The sequence below is a fragment of the Olea europaea genome, chromosome 2, assembly GCF_002742605.1.
Source record: "Olea europaea var. sylvestris chromosome 2, O_europaea_v1, whole genome shotgun sequence".
Lineage (NCBI taxonomy): Eukaryota > Viridiplantae > Streptophyta > Magnoliopsida > Lamiales > Oleaceae > Olea > Olea europaea.
In genome coordinates this window covers 3,925,869-3,938,753 of record NC_036238.1, presented here as the reverse complement: position 1 = coordinate 3,938,753, position 12,885 = coordinate 3,925,869, and the positions used below count along the sequence as shown (strand labels likewise).

The following is a 12,885-nucleotide window of genomic DNA, read 5'->3' as shown; positions in this document are numbered from 1 at the left end:
GCTTTCGTACATGTTTATGGTGACTATGATGAATTTATGAATTTTTCAAACTTAGGATATAATAGTGTGAACTAATTAATTAATTTTTTGATCTACAAGTAATGAATGAATTTTTATTTTTATTTTTATTTTTTTGTCTCTATCCCGCAATTTACAAATTAATATTATGTTAGCATTAGCCTATACATTTATATCCACACAAAATGTAATATCCAAATGAGCTCATCATCATCAGAAAAGCTTGCTTGCAAACTCCTCAATTTTCTCCTCCGCTTTTCTGGAAGAAGAATCGGCGAGATCTCTAACTTGGGACAGGCTCCTTCCCAACTACAACGCCACCTTCATTTCAAACAATTCTCCATTTTCTCTTCTCTCCATATCTTTTCCAATCAAGTTTGATTCTATGGACTCTTCCATCAGCTTGAAGAATCCGGCATTGCTCCGGTACATCTCAAACACCATTCCGACTTGCCCACTGTGCTCAATTGTGTTTACTACACTTGCTAAAGCACCAGCAACAACTCCGAGCACCACCGCCCAAGAGCCATGATTAGGAGACCCCACAAAAGCGGAGCCAAGTGTTGCTAATCCTGTGAGCACAGGACCACCAATGGCTAGAAATTTGTTCTGTTTCAAGGCTTTCCCTCCCAACGCCAAGTAGTCTGCTTCGTCTTTATTTCCTATAGCACAACTTATTTATCTCATTTCCTCCTTCAACATCCCATTCCAACCTTTCTTCCCATCGAGCCCTTTAGTCTGTCTTCGATGCTGCTCCGGCCACCACATTGCAGCCTCTACATTCTCCGGGAATTTCTCGAGCATTGCACCAAGAAGAGGAAGCGGCTAGGCCTTGTCAAGAGCCAACACTTTTTCCATCATTTCCTTTACATCACTAGTTGTAGGATTACCCATCGCTATTATCGTCTGAATCTAATTGTGAAGCTGCTTGAGCAACCTAGTTGCATTTCTTTGCTCCTCAGCAAGCTGAGATGGTTGAATCTTGTTCATTATGGATAGCATCCCAATTGCCAAAAGATACATGATGGTGGATGAAAGCTTTAACGCCACCACCGGAGCAGCACCACCAATTACACTTGTAGCCGCAATTCCTGCCATTGCAGCCATCGAGAGTGTGAGCGCATTAATCGATGTCAAAAGCAGGCCATTTCAATTATTTCTTTACTCTCCAATATTCTTGTACATCTCCACCCTATCTGCAACAGCCTCCAAGATTGCATAGAGTCTTGCCATTACCAATGGATCATGACCATTATTATCATTTCTTTTAAACATATTGACATCGATAGGGCTGCATTTTCTGTCAGTGCAATTGTGTAAGTCAAGTTCCTCTGCCATTCCCTTTGTTTTTAGCCCGGGAAGAGAAATATTTGTTAATCTCTCCTTTTTGGAAAGAAGTTGTACACAATGAAATTGAATCCATCATGAGTAACCATGCTTGGGAATTGGTTGAACTCCCTCCGGGAAACAAAGCTTTAGGCTGTAAATGGATCTTCAAAAAGAAATTGAAGACGGATGGATCAATTGATAAATACAAGGCTAGATTAGTAGCCAAAGGGTATAGACAAAAAGAAGGACTAGATTTCTTTGATACCTATTCACCCGTTACAAGAATTACGTCTATATGTGTCTTGATTGCAATCGCAGCATTGCATAATCTTGAAATACATCAAATGGATGTCAAAATCGCGTTTCTAAATGGTGAATTAGAAGAAGAAATCTACATGGAACAACCTGAAGGGTTTGTTGCACCAGGAAATGAAAAGAAGGTGTGTAGACTTGTAAAATCATTATATGGATTAAAACAAGCACCGAAGCTATGGCATGAAAAGTTTGATAAAACTATGTTGTCAAATGGCTTCAAAATCAATGAATGTGACAAATGTATCTACATTAAAAACGCACCTAATGAATATGTAATCATATGCCTATATGTTGACGATATGCTAATTATGGGAAATAACTCCAAAGTCATTTCCTCGACTAAGAAAATGTTAACAAAACATTTTGACATGAAGGATATGAGAGTGGCGGATGTAATATTAGGGATTAAAATCTCTGAGACATCCGATGGTTTGTCATTGTCTCAATCACATTATGTTGAGACTATACTTAAGAAATTTAAGGCATATGACGATAAACCGGTTAAGTCACCAGTTGACTTAGGTATTTACTTAGTCAAGAATACTGGTGAGCCCGTATCTCAATTGGAATATTCACGTGTCATTGGTAGTTTAATGTATATTACCAACTACACAAGACCGAATATAGCATGCATAGTCAACAAGTTGAATAGATTCACTAGTAATCCAAGTGTTGTACATTGGAAGGCATTAAACCGAGTTCTTAGATATTTAAGACACACGGTTGAATATGGATTACACTACTCAAAATATCCTGCGGTATTAGAAGGATATACTAATGCAAATTGGATATCTGACACTAAGGATTCAAAATTCACGAGTGGTTATGTATTTACCATTGGAGGTGGAGCCGTGTCCTGGAAATCGTCTAAGCAAACATGTATTGCTCGATCCACGATGGAATCTGAGTTTATTGCGTTAGACAAAGCCGGTGAAGAACCAGAATGGCTTCGTAATTTTCTTGAAGAAATTCCATGTTGGGAAAAGCCGGTTTCTGCGATTAATATACATTGCGATAATCAGTCGGCAATAGCAAGGGCACCAAATAGTATGTATAATGGTAAGTCTCGACATATCCGTCGGAGACATAATACCATTAAACAGTTAATATCGAATGGTATAATCTCTATTAACTATGTGAAGTCAAAAGAAAATTTGGCTGATCCTTTGACGAAAGGACTTGCAAGAGATCAAGTATACCATCTTTCGAGGGGAATGGGCCTAAAGCCTATTGAATAGAATTACTATGACGGAAATCCAACCTTGTAGATTGGAGATCCCAAGATCTTGGTTCAATGGGACAACTAAGTCATAAATAATTCGGAATAAAGAACTTATTCCCATTCCTAAAATTTAAAGTGCTATGTAAAATGTGTATAAGGATAAGAATACATATATATACTTTTAATGATTCATAACCTTGAGATAGAAAGGTATGAGATCACCTATATAAGTGTGAAGTGGGGCCGTTTCTACGAGAATTCGAGACTTAATTCTCTTAGAGTACTTATGAAACCAAGAGTTGTCCAGGGCCAAAATGGACGCAACCATGAGAACCGAATAGGTTAGATTAGTCATGGTGTTGGTACAGTTGTTTGGTTTTACACGAACGGCTGGATGGTTCAAGACATCGCGTTCACCAACTAGCCTAGTAAATCCGATTGTATTCAACTAAAGAAGGTTCAAGGCCACAAGCTACCTATCTTGATGCTACGACTTGTCGTGTGTACTCCATTTGTTAGAGTCTGCATTTTCATTTGCATTGCATTCGCATTGTGTTGCGCATATCGAGAAATTTCCATTCATGTGGGGGATTGTTGGATATTGGTTAAATAAATCGAGAATTGAAAATCGATTAAAGTGACTTTGTATCGACTTCGGCCAAATACTCAAAAGCTCGACTCAATCCGTTTAGGCAAAATTGTTTGCCACTTCGCCGCTTCGGGGCACACAAACGGGGATCGACCTGCATGTATTGAAGGGTATATTTGGCATTTCGAAAACCAATATCGGATGAATGAGAAATTACGAAAAATGACGAAAATCAGTGAATAGACACCTTTTCATAAAGGTGCATTGTTTGGAAAGGGTGCATGGTTTGACCTCAACTATTAGTGAATAGACACATTTTCATAAAGGTGCATTGTTTGGAAAGGGTGCATGGTTTGGCCTCAGCCATTTCGTCTACACCCTTTCATGGTCTATAAATAGGACCCTTTGGGTATCCTATTCCTGACAATTTTGATATGCAAAACATCTCTCATCCTCTCTTCTATCCAAAATCAAAATCATTTCATTTATTTTGATTTTCCTTCATTTCATCCTTGGAGTACATAAGCCTAAATTTGGTTCGTTGTACTTGTATTTCGGAGTGCTACAAACACAAGTGTAGCCGTTGTATCTTGGGAGTCGATTGCCGAAATCAGTAGGCACCGTTACGGGGCAAATTCGACTTAAGGACAAAGAGTCCAACTGTTACCTCGGCTTTGTCCCTACTTTCTTCTTCTTCTTGTTTGTGTTTTTTTTGCCGTTACTCTATCCAATTTTCGGCACGGATTTACAAACCATCATTATACTTATTTTGGCGTCACTATTCACAAAATTCCTCCAACAAGTTTGAATCGGTTAATGGCAAGAAATCTGACATTTTCTTCAGTCTCACTCCTATGTTTTGGATGCTTGAATTGACTTTCAACTCAGGGCGTTGAAATATTTTGAAACAACCAAAAACCCCCCAAAGGATATATAATGAAACATAAAAATGGTATACCTAACAAAACATTGTTCACGCCATATGATAACGAGTATGACAAGAACGCTGAATTATAGATTTTATTTTTTTAAGCCCTTGTTTGATACCGATTAAAAAAATCTAGATTTTAATTTAAATTAAAATCAATAATTAAGTTTAATAACATATTTTATAAGTCCCACGGATTTTCAACCACATATTTTATCAACTTTTATCAAAATATACCATAAATCTAATTTCAATCCCCACCAAACAGAAACTAAATCTTAAGCTTCCTAATATCCATATCGTCTTAAAGTTAGGTCAAATGTCACCCTCTCAAAGTTTTATTTCTTGTTATTTTCATAAAGAATAAACAATTAGCTCTTGTTATGATTTGAATATAAAATATATAATAATCAACTCTAAGTAATTATCGGCTCTTAAGTTAAATTTATTCCACACACAGACTGAGTTTTGGAGTTGATTATGAAACTTGATATAAAATCCTCTGTAGAAGGGATCAAGTATATAACAATTACAAATATTAAATCCTTTGAGTATTTTGTGTGGTACTAGATGTCTTTACTTGACCGCAGAATATGAACAACTTGGAGTTGATTAAAATAATTAGAGATACTTGATTCTTCAAATTTTAAATTAAAGAAATATGCATTTTTGTGTTTATTTACCAATACAATCAATTTACTTCATCCAATAAAATTTAATTTTAATTAACGACTTATATAAGTAATATAACATCTATTAGTATTGACTACTGATTAAACATATAAACAATAACATTTTTAATAATAAAATTTAGTAATCGCACATTGACTAGGGCTAATATGAATAAAAAGGAATTTATTTTTTAAGTAATAATCGTTCTTACACACATCAAAATTCTTGAAAAAATAAACTTTCAATTTACAACGAATCAATTGAAAATTGTTCTTTTCTAAAATACAACGAATGAAATAATTTTGAATTAACTATGATCTGTTCTGAAATTTACGAAAATTATGTTAGTAAAAAAATAATTGATTTCATTTAACTACTACCTATTCTGAAATTTACAAAAATTATGTCGGCTTTACAAATATATATTACACAAAATCAATGCAATATATCTAGAAAAGCTGGCTTGCAAACTCCTCAATTTCCTCATCTGCTTTGCCTGAGGAAGAGGATAAAATTATAATTTGGTTAAATTATTGACTTAAATTAGTCCAAATAGCACTGGACATATGGCCGTGCATAACGGGATTAATTAATTATAAATATACGCCATGCAAATTATCAATTTAATTTTGAATATATTTTTCAAATCTCCAAATTAATTCATGGGATTGAGTTTTCTCTTATTACAGAAAAAAATAAAAAATAAAAAATTCAGTGGGTCAGAACTCAGAAGGAGATAAGAATAATCATCTCCTAGTTGATATGATTTATATATGAAATTTATAATTAGGTGAAATTGTCAAATTAAATTAGTCCAAATGAAATTTGGACAATTAATTAGTCACGTTAATTTAATTATATACGACTGGTATTCATATACGTGACAAACTACTGCGACATTGCAGTTTGAACATATTTAAAATCTCCATGATTATTCATTTGAATGAGGTTTTTGTAGTATTGATAGCATATTTTTTAAGAAAGGCAACACAAATCACATTACTCACATGAAGCAAAAAATAATAATATAAATCTCCCAATTTATGTCTATTATGTATATGTTTATCATTAATTTCGAAATAAATATATTGTCAAATGTGAAAACGTTAAAAATCTATATTTTATTATGCACACTGTTAAGATTTATTTACATAGTTTGAGGAGAAATAAATAATAAAAAAGCCATATGACTTGTATAAAGGTAAGGATTAGAGAAAATAAAGGATCTCATGAATATAAAGGAGCTAAGAATAATTATATAAAAAAATATTGACTTGTTGTGATTTATGTATGTTAATATTTGTGTTTGAAATAATAGTCAAAATGGATCTGAAGTCTAAAATGTGAATACGTCAATGTTCTCCAATTTAATTACCGTGTTCGTTTGATCATGGACCTTAATTAATTCTGCATTAATTTAGCATAAATGTGAATAATTAAGTTATTTCAACGCTTCGTAACTATTTAATGAAATAAGTCATTAATGAAATGCATTTGACATAAAAAAAATAATAATAAATTACAGTTGTATTATTATGCTATGTTTGATAATACTAGTATAAGAAGAGAATAATAAAAAAAGATAAAGCATTAATTCTTCGCAACATCTTCACAAATTGACATTTCAGGACAAAACGGTAAATATGAGAAAATTACAAACAATCTAAATATTTTGTGAAGTCGGAGTTTCAATTTTTCAATGAAAAATGATTTTTGTTGTGAAACGAAGATGATACGAAATTGATCGAATACTACTTTTATTGAAGAAAATAAGAGAACAGAGTCACAGTATAAAGTAAAGATCTCAAACATACAAAAACAATGTAATTTCAGAGTAAATGAGATTTTATTATAATATGGAGAAAAAATATAAAAATTTGTGTTTACAATAATTCTAATTTTGTCAAAATCATAATGGAGAGGCAACTGCATATAGTGAATAAATAGGGGATATCCAAACTCCTATAATAGAGTTGTAGTTGAAGTTAAATACCAGAAAACTCGTTAAAAAGTGAAAAAGGGCCCGAGACAAAAACAACTCTGCTCGAGCGGGCGCTAGCCTCTCCGCTTTTAATGCTCCAGTGCCCAGCTGTCCCAAGGCGAAAATGCAGTGAGAAAACCCTTTCTTTCCATAATTTTAACATCTTCAAGTTCAATACAAATTATAACTCTCAATAGGACTTCTAAATAGAATTTCAACTAAAATTTGCCAAGTATACTTAAATATGATTCGACAATAGCATTCCAAATAAAATTGCTTTTAAAGTGCACTCTTCAACAAAGAATTCCGATCACACCTAAATTCTAACAATTTTACTTTTCAGGCCTATCCAAAAGATATAAGATTGGATATTCATGCAAACCAAAATATGCTTAGACGGTATTGGACATGATATCCAAGCAATCACGAATGTGTTGGGAGGCTTTTGAATATGTTTATAAATTTTGTGAAGTTATGAATATTTCAAACTCAAGACATAATAATACAGTGAACTAACTAATAAACCTTTTTTTTGGGTGTACAACTAATAAAAGAATTATTTTTTGTTTGTCTGTCGAGAAATTTACAAATTAATATTATGTTAGCGTTAACATTTACNTGAGATCTAAATTATTTTCATTGTTTAATTCATGTTTTGAGTATTGAATGTTCTTCTGCAAGTATTTTCATAATTGTTGTATTTAATTACTAGGAGGCCTACTAGTTTATTATTTGCTACAATCTATTACTTGGTTAAATATCAAATCCATAATTATTTGATCCATTTAACTCGTAAAGCAACTAGGATTTAATGGTCTACTGTGTTAGAAATTGTTAAATCTTGGGAAGTACGTTTGAGTGATCGAATACAACCGCTTGCGCTTGTATTATTTAGTTTCATCGGTCTCTCTAATTCTTAAGGCTCTTATTAGATTAAACCTCAACACTTGTCTTGGGTTGTTTAGTAATTAGGGTTAATTGGATCGCTTGTTTTCTAATTAATTGCAATTAAGGAGGGATATGAAAATAATTCCAACGATGAATGCTAAAAATATGGATTGATATTTATATGTAGATCAATTATCAGTTGTGAAATTTTGACGGTGGATGTTAACTTAGATCAAAGTTTGCTCTTTTGATTTATTTTGATTACTTAAATTTGCATTGCTCATTTTGTTATTTCTTTAAATTGGTTGTGTTATAATCAAAACCCCCGTAATTGTTTACATAGCATAGAGTTAGACTAGACACTTTTCGCGGAACGATCCTTACTCGCACTATTACATATATTTTTAGGAGTATAGGTTTTATTTTGGGTTGCCTGGGACAGCACACCAGTTGAGATGAAGATGAAACCTTCTATTATATTATTTTTAATTGAAAGACCAATTATTTGGTGGATTTATTTTCGTGATTGATATTGCAAGCATTGTTGAACCACTTGATTGCTTGATCGTCATTTAGGTAATTAGATGCTTGCTATGTTTTTGGGAGGTTCATGATAAATCTAGAACATTGTAATATCAAATGAGGATCGATAGGCCTTAGTAATGGCAGTTTATGGCTTTACAATCGTATGGGTAATTCCAACACCTATTTATCGTACTTGGTTTCATAATACTCTTAGACTATTAGGAAAATTTAGAAAAAGGCAAATCAAATATTTTGTAATAATAACATTCGAGTTTGATAACAAACTAATATAAAACAATTTAAAACATTATTCCTCGTGACTCGGTACATTTTCTCAATAAACTATTACTTATCAACGATTCCATAGGTTTGTTGGATTTATCTGAACACCTATCCCATCACTGATATCAATGTTTGGAAGAAAGTACTCTTAACATACTATACATAAATAGGCTTAGCTGGATGTGAATCTCCCTCAACTTCCTATAGCCCTACTTATGTCCATTCTTCGGATGAAATGGCATAGTATTCGTGCCCAAAGGAAAGATCACGCAAGCTATTGAAGTGGTTGAATCCTCTCAAAAAGCCAACATCTCGTAGGAGTCGTGGTGATAGACTCTCCCTTACTGTATGATGCCATTATAGGACAAGGTCAAGGAAAACAAAGAGATATTCTAAAGGTCCCACATTTTGTACTAACAAGTCGACCTAAATGCTAAGGCACCTTTAAATCCTTGAGTGCATGTGGTTCATATAGCTAACACAGAGCTAAGTTCACTAAACCAATGAAAAAGACCCACGATGAGAAAGTTGAGCCTGTTGAAGAACCAAACAAGTTTCAAATAAGTCCAGATCACACATAAAGAGAGCGCCACATAGGGTGTGAGCTGTAAAAACAACTCCCGTCCAAGATGAGATTGCAAGCATTGTAATACTTAGCTAATTTCTGAAAGAAAATTTAGAGAAATTTGAGATTTACCCTTAGTTAAAGTCAGATTGAACTATATGAATTTGTATCTGAGTTAAAGTAAAATACTTAGAACAATTAAGATTGTACGAAGACTATTAAGGCAAAATATTTTATTCCTTGATTTAAAATAAAATGAAAACTTAAAATAAGTCTAAGAAGGGGAGAGGGGTATTATCTTTGAGGAGAAGGTCATCCTTTGGGCCATCTTCATCTAGCCTATCACGAACATCGAATTTAATAGTTACTAATGAACTAGAATTAAATATTATTTCTCGTGAGACGATAAATCACAACTCATTTTATTATTACTTGTCAAAGATCTTATGCGCTTGCGGGTTTCACACGAACAACTTGGAATCCTTCATGTCGGATATTCAATTCGCATGACAATATCCTTCCAATATCGAAGGATATTTTTAAAAATGTTATCCATATGTTAAGATATACTTCAAATACCTAAGAACCCTCGTTAGTGCCTTCCAATGATCATGGTTTGAATTACTTGTGAATCTACTAATTTAATCACAACGAATGCTATATTCGATCAAGTGCATTTTGTAATATACATTAGATTACCTATCACTTGTGAATACTTTAATTGTGACGTACATTCACACGTATTTCTGACTAAATTTGTGTCAATTGGGGTTTTCGTAAGACTTTCCTCACACACATTATACTTCTTTAAGTATACTCTCAACGTAATGAGATTAAGAAAGTACAATTTTTTCCGATGTTCTAAAGATCTAAATCCGTAATATCACATTAGCCACATCCATGTCTTTCATATCGAAATACTTTATTAGTATTTTCTTGCTGGTAAGCAACATTTCGTGACTATTTCTCATTATCAACGTGTCGTCTGCATATAGAAATATAATTACATATGCATTCGATGTATGTTTAATGTATACACACTTGTCGCACTCGTGTATTTTGAATCCGCATGACAACATTATTTTGTTAAACTTTTGATGCCACTGTCTAGAAGCTTGTTTCAATCTATACAATGAGTAGCTATCAAAGAAGTTAAGTCATTTTTGCCTATACCCTTCATAAACAAAATCTTGAGACAGATAAGTCAATATCCTTTTGTTAAGTCCCAAGACCAGTTGGCAGTCATAGTTCAAAAGCTATGAGCTTCTACAACTCACAAGCATTACAGATCTGCATGCTCCAATTTGAGGGGAGTAGACAAGTATTAAGGACAAGAAATATGAAAGTCAAGTATTGTCCCGTCCAGCAGCCTTGAGTTAGGAGGAAAGCAAGCATTGGACTAAAATACGTTAGTAATGAAAAGACTAAGCAGGAAGTCTGAAATCGTTATCATTGCTGTCTCGCCTTTCCGATGACAGCAAAGAAAATGTACAATAACGAAACCCTGTCCAGTAGCCAAAGCAACAGGTACATGGCACGTCATATTACAGACAAGCAGATGAGAGGCGATTCACATTGAGAAAGCAACTCAGACATGACATTCACTATCATCGCAGACCGACAACACCAATATTCAAAACTACATTTTCCATTAACCTCGATTTACAGATGAGCTAGTCACGTTTCGTGAACTCATGCTTGCAGTTCTTAAAAGCCTCCGGAATTCCGATAAGCTTATCTTCCCATCTTTGTCAATGTCTGCTTCTTCTAAAAGCAGGTCCATTGAACCCCGTAGGCCGGTATGCTGCAAAATCATAACATAGTATAAGAAGAAGCCACTTTTACACACTAATTTTTTATCCTTTGCACATTTCGTGTAGAAAACATTCACATCATACACGGGCTCAATAGCAAGCAATCTTGATCAACATTAGTTTTCGTTGGTCTAGGAAACTATTAAAGTTTTATTTTTTATTTTTATTTCAATAAGAATACAAAATATGTACCATTTTAAGCTCCTCTGTGGTTATAAAGCCATCTCTATCAACATCAAATTTTTCAAATGCAGCATGTGACCTTTGCTGCCACTTTTCCGAATTATGCTCCTCTAACTGATGAACGTGCAGGGTGGCTGCAACAAACTCTGAGAAATCCACAAGCCCATCCGTATTGCTATCAATCTGATCAGCCCATAAAGTACGGAGTTCAGTAAATTACTGATTAAATTCTGCAAATGACCACAATGAAGATGATGATGCATTGTTCAAGTGAGACAAAACATACCGCCTGAAGAATTTCAAGAACACGCGAGTCTTTCATTTTCCAAGGAAGATCTTTGGCAAGGGCCTGCACTCAAACACGATGTGATAAGCATGAAAATATCAAATAGGTACATGTCATCTGCTCATTTTTATTTTCAAGAAAATTAGAGATTTAACTTAAGTCTTGTGCAGGCGTACCAGCATCTCCTCCTACAAACCAAGAATATTAAATGAACAGAACACTATCTAGATATATCCTCCATACAATCACACAACAAAACCAACCTGTCTCATTTCCTCAAGACTAATGGAGCCATTTTTATCCACATCAATTGCATCAAACTGATCTCGGAGATCAGCCAGCTCCTCCTCATCAAGTGTGCTAGCCAACGCCTGAAATAGATAATTGATGTTAATTTACTTGCATTCATACTTTTCAGCCAAACAAAGGAAATTATACATGAGCTACCCGTAGAGCAAACTGTTTCAGTCGACTGTATGTCACAAATTGCCGCATGTTGTACAGAACGGATATGTCTAATGGAATCTCGGAAGCTTCACCTCCTTCCCGAACCCATGGATGTGCTGGAAAAGTTAGAAAGATCAGCAAATTAAACCAGACGTAGGCAAAAAGATTATAACAAATATCACTTAATGGAGGAAATGGATATTAAAAAAATCTTTCATGTCAATCGCTGGTGAGAACTCGATTGTTAAAACTTAAGATAATTGGTGTTTAACACACTTCAAAAATTTGAACTTAGTTTAAATGAGATGGATGCATGGTCATATCAGAATGCAAAAGACATGGAATGAAAATACCAGCCAAAGAATGGAAGTGAGACTAATTAACTATGATGCACTGACACGAATACGTGTATCCAATGCATGCATACGATTTTTCAAAAAGTACTAACACGACATATCGACACGTTAATTAAAATCTTAAAAATATTTTTATTCATATAGTATAATTTTATTTTTATATTTGTTATCAATTTTTCCCGTTGACATCTTTTAAGTACGAGTACCTGTTTGTTATTTAATAATAACTTTGAATTAAAAATATATAATATTTCTAATAAAGAAAGAAGAATGACTATGATAGGGTGTCAAAGGAGTGTTGGAATTTGACAAGAGTCGGACATGAACACGCTACCCTAGTTGAAGTGTTCGTGCAGCGTGGTTAATTAAAGATAAGGACGACTTAGCTGGTTGGGGCACGTCTAGCATAGACCTAAAGAGCTCCAATTAAAAAAGAGAGATGCAATCCGTACGAGTAGGTTGACAAAGGAGAAGTAGACTAGAAT

The 12,885-nt window shown here is 33.9% G+C and overlaps 1 protein-coding gene across 1 annotated transcript in view; it reads right to left on the bottom strand.

Moving 5' to 3' along the window:
* Positions 1-10,708: 10,708 nt before the first annotated feature.
* The window catches only part of LOC111371318 (calcium-dependent protein kinase 16-like), a 9,690-nt gene continuing 7,513 nt past the window's right edge, over positions 10,709-12,885 (bottom strand). Inside the window, exons 2-6 of the mRNA XM_022993232.1 lie at positions 12,045-12,246; positions 11,861-11,968; positions 11,598-11,660; positions 11,321-11,494; positions 10,709-11,118 (exon numbers count right to left, since the gene is read on the bottom strand). Coding sequence (XP_022849000.1) covers positions 10,966-11,118; positions 11,321-11,494; positions 11,598-11,660; positions 11,861-11,968; positions 12,045-12,246 — 700 coding nt within the window. The 3' untranslated portion in view covers positions 10,709-10,965. The remainder of the gene's footprint in view (positions 11,119-11,320; positions 11,495-11,597; positions 11,661-11,860; positions 11,969-12,044; positions 12,247-12,885) is intronic.